The sequence below is a fragment of the Podarcis melisellensis genome, assembly GCF_964234715.1.
Source record: "Podarcis melisellensis genome assembly, chromosome: 17".
Classification (NCBI taxonomy): domain Eukaryota; kingdom Metazoa; phylum Chordata; class Lepidosauria; order Squamata; family Lacertidae; genus Podarcis; species Podarcis melisellensis.
This window is the reverse complement of record NC_138534.1, coordinates 12,046,816-12,062,266: the sequence shown is the minus strand read 5'-3', so window position 1 is coordinate 12,062,266 and position 15,451 is coordinate 12,046,816. Positions and strand designations below refer to the sequence as shown.

The 15,451-nt window shown below is 41.5% G+C and overlaps 1 protein-coding gene across 2 annotated transcripts in view; it reads right to left on the bottom strand.

The window, feature by feature from the left end:
- TRPC4 (transient receptor potential cation channel subfamily C member 4) overlaps positions 1–15,451 on the bottom strand; it is a 65,009-nt gene that overhangs the window by 15,981 nt on the left and 33,577 nt on the right. Inside the window, exon 4 of one of the 2 annotated variants that reach the window (XM_081893919.1) lies at positions 1,887–2,223. In XM_081893919.1, the coding sequence (XP_081750045.1) occupies positions 1,887–2,223 (337 nt within the window). The remainder of the gene's footprint in view (positions 1–1,886; positions 2,224–15,451) is intronic. The other variant, XM_081893920.1, reaches the window with a different exon arrangement.

The following is a 15,451-nucleotide window of genomic DNA, read 5'->3' as shown; positions in this document are numbered from 1 at the left end:
GTAATCTAGCAAAACCAATAAACATTAACCTATATTGTCTCAATACTAAGGTCAGTGACACAAGCAATTATTTTAGGGGAATGTCGCAAGATGTTTAGTGGTATTTACAAAGAAGAATGGTAGCCTCTTTACGGGAAACAAACATTTTGAAACTGCTTTTAGAATAAAGTCAAACTGTTCAAGATCTGACAAGAATCCCAGGAGCATAATGACAGGAATGATTAATATATTTGAGGCTGCATTCCTGCTCACGCCAGTCACAGGTTTCTTCACATAAACCCACTAGAACTTCTGCTTCCTACCCCAAGCAACTGCTAAACTCACTTTTCACCTTACCAACTCCATTTCTGCAACCACTTCTCCAACAGCCCTACAGCCCTGATCTGGACCTGTTTTCCACCTTTGCCCCCATGTCTGTGACTCCCCTTGCATCTTCTTCCTACCTTGCAACTACTAAACATCCTTATCATCCTCCACCCAACTAAGAAGTCACCATCACCTCCCATATTTCAGAAACTTTCGTGTTCCTGCTTTCATCTTTAACCCCTTTGCCATGCCTTCTACTCCCTCGTTTTGTGCAACCCCCTTTGCACCCTCCCATTTTAACCTCCACTCGCTTTCCCCCTCTACCTTCCTCATTCTTCTTAAATCACCCCCATTTCCATGCCATCTCCTCTCTCCTATTGTACAGCCCAATTTGCACACATACACCATGCTGATATACGTTCGTTGCTTTCAGATGACTATAATCCTAACAGCAAGCACGGCAGCCTGTTCTGTTAAGAGAATACTAAGTTCAGTTGATTGATGTTTATCAATAAATGCATGATTGTGGGAAGCTACGATGGAATATTTGATGGCTTCACATACTTTCAGCCCCCTTGGGGGAATCTCTAGTGCCTTGCCTTGAAATGCCCTGTTTTGGGGCTCTCTACTTGCTTCTGCTGGTAGCTTACTGAGTTAGGGGCCCCGCCCCACATCGGTGGCACTCCTATCCATCATCAAAGGCCAGCAGAGAGGGGCCTGTACTGTAGTCTACCTTTCTACTGATCAACATCAGGTGTTAGGATTACAGCCTTAGTGTTCATTGCATGTACCCTGATATGTATGTGCACTAAGCACAAAATGCAACTAAGGAAAAAATAGAGGGAACATAGAGATGTATCAAAACAGGGACAATTAGTCCCAGAAAGCTGCCTGAAAACAGGGACTGCCCCAAATAAATTAGAGCACATGCAGTAATAGTCTCAAGAAACTGGCCCAAAATGCAATGTAAAAAAATCAGACTTTGCCACAAATCAGTCAGTTATTGGCTCTTCAGTGGAAAGATATGAGTTATGGGTGCAGATTCTTATTTATATGGATTGTTTTCTATTAAGACTGAAGAACTTCCATTAAAATGGTGGAAGAAGCCCAGACTTTTGTTATACAATTTTGTTATACAATTTTCATTATGCAATGAAGCATAATGATCCTACTGGAATGGTGGAACTTTGTTTCTGATTCCCCCTCTCCCCATATGTTTTTTTTTTTTAAAGCTACATCATTTCCCATTTTTAAAATCTAGAGCAAAAATGCTAGTTTAGCCTATTTGTCCAAGTGGAGAAAAGCATCTGGATCTGACTGCCCACCATTCGACATATTAATTTGAAAGTAATTTTAATTCTGAAATGAAATTAAAGTTGAAATTCCTTTCCTTAAAAATTCCTTAATCTTAAATGGAATTTTCTGTTATTGACCTAGATGGGTTGCGGATAGATTAATGAAGTAGTTTATAATAGAACCAAAGAATAAACTACAATGCCCTGCTGTATATGCTAGGCAAAGCTAGACAATTATGGAAGAGTTATGCAAGTCAACTGAATTTTCTTTACTAATACATTTACCCAGGACCCACGGTAATATCATCCATTCGACGATGGTTGGTGGAGGTCCCTGCATGTTCAGATCTGACCTGTCAATGTGCTGAGAGGCAAGCAGCAGAAGGAACAAGAAAGTCAAGTAGGATGCAGTATGGCAGATAAATTTGATGAATGGCTTCCTGATGAACAGACCCAGTGGGCTCTTGGGAGCTATCAGGTAGCAGATAGAGAAGACGGGGAAAAGAAATCCAATGATGACGCAAGTCAACATCTTCACGGCCCAGTGGCGCCTCCTCCAGCCAGGGAACTCATCATACCAGCGAGAGGCAAGCAGTTGTTGGCAGTTTGGCTGGGCAACAAACTAAAGCAAAAGAAAAAGAACAGTCAAATCTCTCCCACCTACTACATCATTACCTGTACATTGTACCATGGCGGAGGAATTTCAGCAGGTACCGAGCTGTTTCGCCTGCCTGCCTAATGGAAATTATCTATATGACAATCTGAAATGGACTCCCTTTGTGACCAAATATTAAAGGTACAAGAATCTTGTCATCCAATGCCACCAGTCACATTAATGCATGTTCTTCTTCTTCTTCTTATCTCAGTGGTACAGCCATGGAAAAACCCACCTAGAGGAAATGTTCTCTTCCGTGCAACTTTTACTGGATCCCTCTCAAGGACTGGACTTAGCAACACTACTCAGCCATCATTAGATCAACTTTCAAATTCAAATAAAAATTAAAAGAACACAAAAGTCCCAGTTGCGATCCAATTCCTCTTGGGACTTAAAACACCAAATGTTCTGAACCTGCTGTGTGCTTCCATCTATAGGGCCCTGGAACTGAATCCAAAGTGGCTTAATTCGTGCAGATTTGGGTTTAGCCCAGAACTGCATACACGCACCTTTTAAGAACAAATTTTCCCGTAACGGTATTAGGTTTGCCACTGTTTTATCAACCCTGACACTGCATCCGATGTACAGAAATTAGGCAGGTGGAATTTCCCCCTTATGTCAAACCAGCAAATGTTTCATCTTTATCATTTTTAGCTGCTAGTAAAGACACAACAGCAGCAGCTCTAAATGGAATATGCACTTACTGCACAAATACCTGCAATTTCCTCTGCAACATACAATAGCAGCCACTGATAAAGAAGCAGCAGAGAAGCCATAGTTAGTGTCTTTTGTACTGCCTAATCCCTGCCCCCACTTCATAGACATAGAACAGGCATATCCACAATTAGGATATAATGTGAACAGAACAGGAATCGTGAAGGTTATGACTAGCCACAGCTGAAAGTAGAACATTCGACTAGATGGACCACCATTTCTGATGTTCAGGAGGGTGATGCTAAGAAAGCACGAGGAAACTCTAATATTGTGACTATCTTAAAGTGCTTCTCTTGAGGATATACAGGACGATCTATTTCCAGTCTGTGTCACTTTTACACTACGGTAATTAACAAAAAAAGAAAGAAAAAGAAAAGTATGAAAATTTGAATTTAAATACATATTTTAAAATGTCTTTTCTTCCTTTTTAATTTCAAAAAATAAGGATTTTGATGCCTTCTAAGTCAAGAATTATGTTGCAATAGTCAGAAAATTTGATTTGCATATTAGCTTGGAAGGGACGAATCAGGCAGCTCAAAGTGGAATTTGTAAAAATTAAATCCAAAAATCTCTAGTTTCTCTTCAGAAGATAATCATAGGAACATAGGAATCATAGGAACATGGGCAACTGCCTTATAGTGAGTCAAACCACTGGTCCATTTTGCTCAGTACTTCATTTTCTACACGGGCAGCAACATTCCAGGATTTCAGGCAGAGAATATCTCCCAGAGTTTAGGGCAGGGGTCAGCTAACTTTTTTCAGCAGGGGGCCGGTCTACTGTCCCTCAGACCTTGTGGGCGGGGGGCGGACTATATATATTTTTTTTTTGGGGGGGGGATGAACGAATTCCTATGCCCCACAAATAACCCAGAGATGCATTTTAATTAAAAGGACACTTTCTACTCATGTAAAAACACGCTGATTCCCACGGGCCGGATTTAGAAGGTGATTGGGCTGCATCTGGCCTTAGTTTGCCTACCCATGGTTTAGGGCAATGAAGCAAGCCCAGAGAAGGCTTGAATGCAAGCGGAAGGAAACTCCAGACAAATGGAACCAAACGCTAGTAAAGTGCTCATTTTCATGTCGATTTGGTAGCATTGAAAGCAGTGGAGAAAGCATATTTTTCTGCTTTCATTGCATCTCCACTACTCCATCCATCTGCCTCTCTCCACATGAACCCTGCATTCATCATCTGAGGCCCTTCTCTGGGTGCCCCCCTGAAGGGAGGTTGGGAGAGCGATGACGTGATAACAGGCCTTTTTCAGTAGTGGCTCCCCACTGCGGAATGCTCTCCCCAAGGAGGCACAGCTGGCAACACCATTGCGTTTTTAGCTGCCAGGCAAAACCATTTTTATTCTCCCAGGCCTTTGGCCCTAAAGGATAATTTGGTATGTCTGTGGCACCTTTTTGTGCTAATCGTTTTAGTGTGGTGGGTTGCATCAATCGCAGTAGCATGTTATTTTTATTCTTACTTTTTAAGTCACTTTGAGACACTCTAGTGAAGAAGTGCCAAATAACTGTAATAAATAAATAAATGGCAGCTCTAGTCATTGCACACAGTCAAAGCATGGCCAACAGAAGGAAACCATTAGCGTAATACTTAAGGCTCTTTTCAGACTATTAAAACATGATGGATGGTTGAATTTAATTTAATCTACCGGATACTAATGTATTTTTAGAAACTCAATTATCTCTTCTAATTAAACATGTCAGTTGGTAGTTATTTAAATCCTACCAATTTGTAATACATGCTTCAATGTGCTAGAATATAAAATCTATAGAAAGCACAGAGTAAGTCCCAGAATGCTATTATCTTACCCCTAAGAGTTTTATCAGGGACGCGGGTGGCGCTGTGGGTTAAAGCCTCAGTGCCTAGGGCTTGCCGATCGAAAGGTCGGCGGTTCGAATCCCCGCGGCGGGGTGCGCTCCCGCTGCTCGGTCCCAGCGCCTGCCAACCTAGCAGTTCGAAAGCACCCTCGGGTGCAAGTAGATAAATAGGGACCGCTTTCTAGCGGGAAGGTAAACGGCGTTTCCGTGTGCAGCTCTGGCTCGCCAGAGCAGCGATGTCATGCTGGCCACGTGACCCGGAAGTGTCTTCGGACAGCGCTGGCCCCTGGCCTCTTGAGTGAGATGGGCGCACAACCCCAGAGTCTGGCAAGACTGGCCCGTACGGGCAGGGGTACCTTTACCTTTACCTTTTAAGAGTTTTATCAGCATGGAATTATCATCCATACAATTGTTTTTGGGTGACTATATAAATGTCAGAAATAAAATAAGTAAATAAAATAGATTTTTGGGGCAAATCTGAAATCCCTACCTTATGCTTGAGGGGCTTATTTTGTTTTCATGCTGATAGGAATAAGAGAAACTGAGACTCCAAAGTGTTGCAGGACAGTAGTAGATTTTGTGATTGTGCTTATCTGAACACATCTATTTGGGCATATGGATTGCTTTTATATTAATCTTTATATTTAAATAAGAATTGATGGAATATTATTATTGTGGCTGGGGAAACCCAGCCAGATGGGCGGAGTAAAAATAATAAATTATTTTTAAAAATAAATATGATGTCAGCTGAAAAGGCTGTTATCTCGCCTACCTTTTTTCTTTTTGTATTTGCAAATAAACAGATCTATTTAAAAAGAAATAAAAAAAATGATTTATGCAAGTACTGTTTTCACTGCCCTGGAATGTGGAGGGCTGGAAATCCTGGTTGTGTGTGTCTTGTCTTTACATGTGTTTATTGTGAGAATGCATGTTTGAGAATGTGCGTTTGTGAGAGAGGCAGAGTGTGTCTTCATGCCTGCTGACTGTGTGCACTGTATATGTGTGGTGAATATGCATGTATGTGGGTGTGGGTGGGGGAGAGAGAGAGAGAGTGAGTTCACACACATACAAAATTAGCCATTCCCAGTGCTGGCATGTGGCCCTTAAGGAGGTGAGCTGACCATCAATATGACCCTCAAACCAAAAAATGTTTAGCCACTCCTGTTCTACAGTATGAACCTGGCTGATTTTGGAGATAGTTTGGGGAGGCCTTCTGACTATCTTGCTGATAACTGAGGCTTGATTTGTGGGAACATGTAATAGCACCTTCTCTCTTGCTGTACTTAGGCTCGGAATGCCATAAACCAAGGAGATCCAATTCCCTGTCTTCTTGATGTCCTTCTTTTTATTTACGGACATTGCTTTTTTTACTTACAAACTTTATTGAAATTTTTAAAAATAAATTACCAAACACAAAGTGTTGTCTTCCAAGACAGATACGTGTACAGATATTAAGTCTTGTATGCAGTCATACACGTGACATCTAAACAAGCTTGTAAAATTGTGTAAATAAAAATATACTTCAATCTAAAGCATTAAGATAATTTATCTACTGGCTGCTGCGATTGAGACCAAAGGGAGGTTACTGTACTGTTAATAAACAATAATACATTGAAAGCCAACCTCTTATCACTCTCCAAAGGTGAGTTAAGTGTTCCATATGTGCTATATTACACACATATCGGGTCCAAGTTTCTGTGGTGAGAGGGGGTGTTTATTACAATTGGAAGCAAATATTTGCCTCTTTATGTTTGCCATTTGGGATGATATCATTTCCCATTGACAGCAGGGCTAACATGGGATAGCGTACAATATGTTGCCCTATAATGATGGATAATTGTGGGGGGAAATGGGTGCAGAAATCTTTAAGAGACACTCCCCCCACATGTGGAGGAATGTGCCTTTAATCTTATATCCTCTCCAGCATAAGGGTGAGAGATTACCTATTTTTCTGTCTATAAGACACCCCCATGTATAAAACACCCCCTATTTTGGGGGACTCAGATTTAAGACAATGGGGGGAGACATTATCCATGTATAAGATGCCCCCTAATTTTTGACATTAATTTTTAGGGGGGGGACCCCTAGTCTTATACACAGAAAAATGCAGTAGCTAACTTCTTAAAAAGCATAGGGGCGTCCAGGGGCATCTTATAATGACTTCCTACAGTTTAGCCAAAATGGTATGCAGTGTTGGTTTAGATCATAGAGAACCCCACTTGTGTTCATCAATTTGTTGGCCTAAATCTCCTTTCCACAACTCTTTTAAGATTCTGCCCATTGCCCATTTGTAGGTTCAAGTGTCTTATAAAGTAGAGAAGATTAATCTTTAAGCTCCATATTAGATCAAATTCCCAAAGCTTCAAACATTACTTTATTTATTAGGATCTCATGCATATCTATGGCTAATTTTTCTTCTTGTTGTATTTTTGAATGTTTCAGTTCTTTTACTGAATATTGTCAATTGTGGTATCATCCTGTTGTAAATGATCCGGAGTACCTGACATTGAGGCAGAAAAGTAAAACAGAAGGCCTTTAGATTAAATAAATAGTATATGAAGATGCTGGGGAATATTGTACTCTGATTTTGAGTTTGATGTCACCAAGATACTGATAATTCTAGCTCTCATTTCCATGGTATTCCAGGGAGACTGATGAGATTAGAGCTGTATAAAAATAGAGTTTGTGGTCAGAAATGACTGGGTAGGGGCAAACAAATAGGAGCTCTGTACAGTACGGGCAGATGTTTAAGACTATGCATTCGCCTCAGATAATGTGGCTAAGATGAGAATACTTGCCCTGGAGATATTCCGAATACCTCAGAATGCAGGGTGGCTGTGATCCAAGGAAATCCAAGAAACAGGCCAAGGCTTCATAATTGCTTGTTTTCTAGTTTGATACGTTTTTGTAATCTCCCCAAAAGTCTCCATAAATGGAAACCATCAGGCAGGAGGGGAAAAGCAGAGGATGCGAGTGTAGGTCTGTGATTAATAGCTCTAGTTTCCAATCAGGGAATGTCTTTACTTGGGGTCTCATTTAATTTCCAGTCACATTGCTAGTTCTGCTTTGCCTCATGAGTCATGCCCACATCCAACTCTGTCCTAATTAGATCTGCACTATCTGTATCATTAATGCGAATGAGTTGTGTGTGTGTGTGTGTGTGTGTGTGTGTGTATCCCCTTTCGTACATGGTCCAGAACTGTAGTTAATAAATATAAACAACCAATTCAAAAATAAGCTGGGGACGTCTATCTGAAAGGCCTGGTTTAAGAATCACAATTCATTCTTAAACCATCTCAGGCTGAAATTAATTTAGGTACTGAATCAGGCCAAAGGAGGGGGAATGAGGCTAACCAGTTAATTTGCCTCAATGTTTTCTGCTTGTATATAATGAAATACATAAAGATTCTACTTCTGATGTTCGAGCAAAACTAGGACCCTGGTTTGAACAAATTAACACACAACCCTTATGTAATTATTTTTAAAAACTCCAATTTGCCATCATGCTCTGCAGTTCTTGCATTCAGTAGGGAGTCACACCAACTGCGGCAATAGCCCTGGTGATTATCTAATGCTTATCAGATGGATTTCCCCTAAATTGATTTCTGAACTTTGAATATTATTGTTATTCATGTTTTTATACAGGAGGCTACAGGAGGGTTTAATGGAAGAGGAGGCATTTCACACAGCGGTTTAGCAAGCCGCTTTGTGAAGCACCTCCCCATTCTTTGATGGGGGGCAAGGTGGGAGGGGTGCAACTCAAGAGGGAAAAGGAAGGGCTTGGAGCAAACTCTGGGGGATAGGGGGTGGCTGGGGGCACTGGCGGAGGAAGAGGAGTGCAGGGGGAGCGCAGCGCGATCCCAGTGGGATGCCATCGTGGCTCCCCCCCCCTGCCTGCACTGGGCGCCACGCCCCCAGGATGCACACCAGCCCCCCCGCCTGTTCTCTCCCCCCCCCCCCCGGTGCCGGAGCATGAAGCTCTGCCACTGACTGGAGGGTGGAGGAAGGGATGGGGGGAGGGTAAAGGAGTAGGTGAGGGTGGCAAGCAGAGCTGCAGCACCTAGTTACAGTGGTACCTCAGGTTACAGACGCTTCAGGTTACAGACTCCACTAACCCAGAAAGGGTACCTCGGGTTAAGAGCTTTGCTTCAGGATGAGAACAGAAATCGTGCTCCGGTGGCACGGCAGCAGCAGGAGGCCCCATTAGCTAAAGTCGTACTTCAGTTTAAGAAGAGTTTCAGGTTAAGAACGGACCTCCAGAACGAATTAAGTTATTCACCCGAGGTACCACTGTATTAATATTTTGTCAAATAATTCCCACCTCTAATCACATTTTTAGCTTGGCTTAGTGTCAAATTCTGAGTAACTCAGCCATGCATAGGCTTCTGGCAAATGATAAAGAATGTGCTAATGCAGTCCTTGAGGTTAGCTATTTACAAGTATCTCCTCCTTTGCTGAATCCACTTCTCTGGTAATTAAATATTGTATCTCCTACACAGCATTATTTTCTCTTTAGGCTTTTGTTGAATAAAAAGAACATTGATCCACGTTTCCGGCAAGTCAGCATTAATTTCACCGCTGTTAGCAGTGGGATGGCTATTTAGACTCTGCTCAAGTTGCACAGATGCATGCCTGCTCTAGAAAGATGTGGATGGCAAGTGGCTATTTCTTATGCACATTTGGCTATGTGTTTTCCCAGTTCCTTTGGGTAAAGTTTGCAAGCTGAAAAGAGCTCCCTCAATAACTGAGAAGCAGCTTGGCATGGACAAGGCATTTCCAAGACCACAATGCAGCCAGCCTTCTAAAAAGGAAAAAAAAAACTTTAAAATAGAGAGGGGTAGGCAGGCAGTGTTTGTGCATATTTTATGCATTTTATATCTCTCACTATGAAATGATACAACAAAAAGTAATTTGTGCACAATATAAAGAAAAAGGCGAACATGTATGCATACTGCAACTGATCCTTCTTATAATGGCTCCCAGAAGAAGTCTCCCAGTTGCTCAGGGCCTGGAGTAGCTAACACAGTCAATCTTATTGCCGCTGTGCTCTTTCAATTGAACAGAACATTGCCCTGGGATCAACAGGGCTTGATGTTCCACCACTCTTCTAAAGTGGACTTGTGTTTCAATCTGGATACACTTTAGTCAGATTGGGTGAGTCCATTTTGGAATCCAAGTTCTGCAGATCTCTCCTCCACAATTTCCCATCACTATGCAAGTTGGGGAATGGGATTAATGGATTGTCTTTGTTCTTGCTTTTATTATGTATTTTGTTTCGTTTTTAATCTCATATTTTTATGTTGAGAGCCACGGAGGAAGGGCATTATACAAATTTAATAAATGAAATGAAATAAAATTCCAGCCCACTACCACGTAAGAACTGGATTAAAATGCCTTCTAAACCAGTTGTTACAAACTTGGCAACCACTAGAAAAGAAGAGTTCAGGTCAGTCTTCTCCCCAGGAACTGTTTCTTAACTGTTGCCCTCAATGACAGCTTTTCCTCAATTTGCATCTTGATTCTGCTCCTTAAATGGGAGACCTTTGTATTTATGGGGGTGCTGGATAATCCCAGAGTTTGCTGTAAATGCAATATAAATTTTCTGGATTTTTATTAGCAATATGCTGTTTCCATGTCGACAGTCACTTTGAAAATTCATTGAAGACACTTTTCTATATTTATTGGAATATGAACCATCCTTACAAATTTTTCCCTAACTTGCCAACTTTTAACTCCTTCCTAATTGCCACATATGGTGAAACTGTTGGCTCTGACTCATTTGCTGCTGCTTTTTATCTACCGGTATATTGATTTTTCTTCCAGTAGGTGTTGTTAAAATCATAATTCTCTTTGTGCAGACAACATGTTGGAGATAAGGAGAGCAAATCAATCCTAGGTCAAGTTATTACAACTTGTTAGTATCCCACGAAAACAATGGGGCTGGAAATAGAAAGGCATACAGCAAAAAGCCAAAAATGTGAAATAATTGGCATGAAGGAGGTCAACCCTGTTCCACCATACCCTGGGACAGACTCATAGACTTTGGGCACTTCCAGATTAGCTATTCTCTGGTGGGATTCCATCACATACTGTTATATCTCGCCCTGACCTGGTACCAGACATGAGGTCCTTGAAGGATCAACCAGATACTCCACAGGTCAAGAACTTTGAGGAGCTAGCAGGGTCCTGTGAAACCAATGCTGAGTATCTCCTTGAGGGGTCCTCCAAGTTGGGACCTGCTGGAGGAGGTAGCACCACCCATCAGTTCTCAAGAACACTGGTGCTAAAATATTTGGGTCAAGGCTAAAGAAAACATTACAGTATGCATCTATGGACCCAAAGTCAGTGGTCTACTGATGAACAAGGGGTATACACATGAGTATGCAACTAACATCAACTGTGGTCAGGCTGTGGTCCAGGAGGCCAGAGAACATAATGTCTCCTTCCCAAGTCTTTCATTTGCTGGAAACAACACAACCTTGTTTCTAAGTCTAGTTCCCACGGCTTGATGAACTTATGCTACTGATCTTGGCCTGTTTCCTAGACTGATTCCCTGTGCTTGACCTTGGTTTGTTTGGACTGTGCTGCACCACCAACCCTGACTATTCTGTTGACTAATTTGGTGAAAGGCTTATGCCTCCTGGGATTGGGACCTTAGCCTTTGAGGATAACGCACTGTTTTTACTGATGTCATTGTTACTGAGGATTTGTCCTCTTAATGGTGTTGCATTAGTCACAAGTGCTCCCACATTAAAGTTCATTTGTACTTTTAAAACTGATGAGATGGTCACATGGCATAAGTAGCAATCTGTGCGTGATCCATAACTTTTGGCACATATCATTAAACTTTTCATAGCAGAAATGTTCCCTTTTTTCTTTTTTAACTACTGATGTGCTATGGTACTATGGCAATGTGCCGAATTGAAGTTGCTTCTTTGTGAAATAGCTACTCCCACATGCTTCCTGTTGATGCTGTTTTTGTGGAACCGAGTGAAGGTTTAGCACAGTAATCACAGCCTGAATATTAAAACTGTAAAAGTGGAAGTATGGTGCTGGCATGCTGCCATTCTGCAAATAACTTGTACTTAAAAGGGGGAGGGGGAGAGATAAAATTGCTGCCCACCTGCTCTTTTTCGCTGCCTGCTGGCAGCTATGGTGGCTCCACTTGTGTCAGGGGGGTGATCAAAGGGAAGCTTTGTGACTGGCTTAGCCTCTTAAGGTTTTGTTTTGCTCAGAGATGGGTGTATGCTTAAACGCAGAACAATGTGGTGGATGTTTGTGTGCAGAGCAAGAGAGAAACTAGAGAGGTGATTGTGTGCCACTGCAACACAGAGGCAACGGACGATTTATGTATTTTCCTCCTTCTTTCCCAGCTCCCTTCCTTCCAGATATCAGATCTTTGCCCAGCTACAGGGCACAGGGAGGGAAGAAGAGATCAGACTTCCTGCTGCAGACTGAGAGAAAAGAACAGCTGTGCTACTGCTGGTGCTTGGAAAAAGCACAGTGATATGGCAGCATGGTATCATACAGCACATCTAACTTCTACTTCTGTAGAGGGGGAGGGTCAATAGAGTGGATGGTGAGGGTGCAAAAAAATGGCCTTGGAATTGCTGGAGGATGCCAGTGCAGAGTCAATAATGCAGGAGTATTGGAAAACATTAGTGTAGCAGGAGGATCAGACAAATGCATTATAAATCCACAATGAAAGTGTATAATGCTTATTGCTGCATAAACCTGGTATAAGACATCTGTCTGGAGTTGCTCAGACTGGCAAATTCAGGTTGTGCAACTCAAGCTGTTTGGGAGGTTGCATGCAACAAGTCTGCTTCCCCCAAAATTCAGACTTCTTGCAAAAATAAAAATAATGCAAAGTTGCACTGGGAAGCAATGGGATGGCACTTGCTTTGACACAACATCATTAAACCTCCCCGCAAGCCAATTGGAATGAATACTCATTAAATGGCCAATATCATCTACTCTCCCTGCAAAAAAATCAGGATGTATGTTCAATAAACAGATATTCTGGAAGTGCTCTTACAAAAGAGAGGAAAACATTTTTTAAAAAAAAATATGCATGAATGAATTGGATAGCAGTGTTTCATTGCATAAATCAAGCTTTATGAATTAAATTCTTCATATGCTACATTAAAGGCAGATGGAACGGACTCCACAAAAAATAATCTAGGGTTCGTCTGGAATTCTCATGTGATGGGATTCTGTGCAAGCAGAAAATGGCTACATATTCATAATTGATCTACAAATTGTTGCAACAGATGAGCTGTTTGGATAGAGACAGGCAGGTTAATCCAAACAGAGATGCAGGCTGAGACAGTCACCCCTCCTGGCTTGTGTGTTTCTCATTGGAGCTTTTTACACTCCCTCCACACATACTTTTGAACAGTCTCTTCCCACTACGGGTTAATCACAGACTGCTGTGAGAATATGCCTCAGTTTTAAAGGAATTTTATTGCTTGGGATGATGGAGCGGCATTAGAAAAGTACAATTCTAAAAGCCCACTTGGGGCTGCAGAATTGGTAGTCATGTGGTTCTTGGAATCTTAGCCATAATTAGTTTCCTCCTCCCTACAGTCTGATTTCAGGTAACAGCTAATTAAAAGGCAAAGGATGCCATCTGTTAAAATGGAGCTTGAGGAAATTACTCAGCTTCGATGAAGTATGAAAGACCAAAGGAAACCTCTGCAATATCAAATTTGTTATGATGGCTTTCTAACTTGGTTATACTTTTGTTATAAAGCATAAAATGTTAGGGTGGCACAACCAAATAAGCAATGCACACGCATAACTAAATATCATCTTAGGACTGTTTCTTTAAATGAACTCTGCTTTAAAAATATTTGTATTTATGTTAGCTATTTGCAATGTCTGAAAATCTTAAAATATAATATAAAAAATATTCTCATGTTACACAATAAATTATCTGAGTAGAACCATGTGCTATCAGGCAAACAGGATACCCTAACCCTGTGTTTACATTGCAATACTGAAGCTCCATGATTTGCAAACAGTATCTCCCTGCACCTATCTTCACATGACTTTCTAGTTATAAAGAATTTTTTTTACTTAGTTATTAAAAATTATATACCACTTGATTATAAAATATCAACATGTGGAAATTCATCAGTTATGATAAAAAAATAACTTTGAATAAAACAAAACAGGCTATCATCTCAAGCATCATGTGATTAGCACGGTGATCCAAATCCCTTTATAGACTAATTGGCTGGAGTTAGTCTCACTCACTCAGTGGTTGAAGCAGAAAAATCAGAACTTTCTGAATTAGTCTAAGAGGTGATAAAGGAGGTATTGCTCCCCTTGAGAACTGCATTACTGCATTCCTAATAATATTTTTTATATTTCTTCTTTATGCTTTTCAGCTTCAGTAAGTAAATTGTTTGGTGCAGCCTATTTATTCAAAAATAGGTTCAATTTACCTCAGTGGCACTTATTCCTACTAAATGTGCATAGAATTTTCTAAGGCATACTTGCTACTACAGTCGTACCTTGGTTTTTGAACAGAATGCGTTCTGGAAGTCTGTTCGACTTCTGGAATGTTCAGAAACCAAGGCACTGTTTCCAATTGGCTGCAGGAGTGTCCTGCAGCCAATCGGAAGCAGTGGAATCTGCGCTGGATGTTCAGCTTCCAAGGCAGAGTTCTCAAACCGGAACACCTGTTTCCGGGTTTGCAACATTCGAGTTCCAAGTTGTTTGTGAACTAAGCTGTTCGAAAGCCAAGGTACGACTGTATCGGACTTATAGAAGACATCTGAAGGCAACCCTGTTTAGGGAAGTTTGTTTTTAATATTCTGCTGGAAGCCACCCATTACTATTATTATTTCAAAGTCGTTTTGTTCTCACTGAATTACTGGACTATTGTGGCTCAACCAAGAGGAACATAACCCTTCTAAGTAGTTGTTCATGACCAGCACCTGATGTGAAGGCTGGAGTCAGAATGGTAGCTGAAGCAGGGGCTGAGCCAGGAACCTCTAGGGCTGAGCCAGGGAGTTCCAGAACAGGACAGAGGGAGCTGGAAGAACATTAATGAGCTCAAAAGGGAGCTGTTAACCTAACGAAGGTTCAGAGAAAACCCAAAGAATTGCACAGTCACCACCAGCTCCTCCTCTAACAGGTTCTTTGCTGGGTCATTCCTTGAAGCTGGATTCTCACCCAAGTAAAACCCAGTCAATAAAGCACTCTTCCTGCGACTCTGGGCTTCCTGTTTGGTTCTGCTGCCATCTTCACTTATGAGAGCTGGAGGGGGAGAATCAGAGATAGTGGCAGAGCTTGGCATGGGGTCCTTGGGTAGCCTAAGTTAGACATCTCTGAAGTGGGGTAGTTCAGGCTGCCTTTGGATTACCTCCAAGTCTTCAGTTGGAAGAGAGTCTGTAGGGGGCCAAGACTCTTCCTCTGAAGGGATCTCACTAGTGTCTGGGTCAGATAGGTTCCTACCAGTAGCTTCCATTTCCTCACCCAACACAGTGCCATCTGTCTGATTTCTATACCTTCACTGGTTTGATTATCATTATTACATCATCATGAAAGCCTCCACACATTTACAGGAAGCAACTATTTGCAGTAATGCACATTGCTGCTTGTGGAGGAATTCTAGGCTGTAAAATGAACCAGAAAATACTTC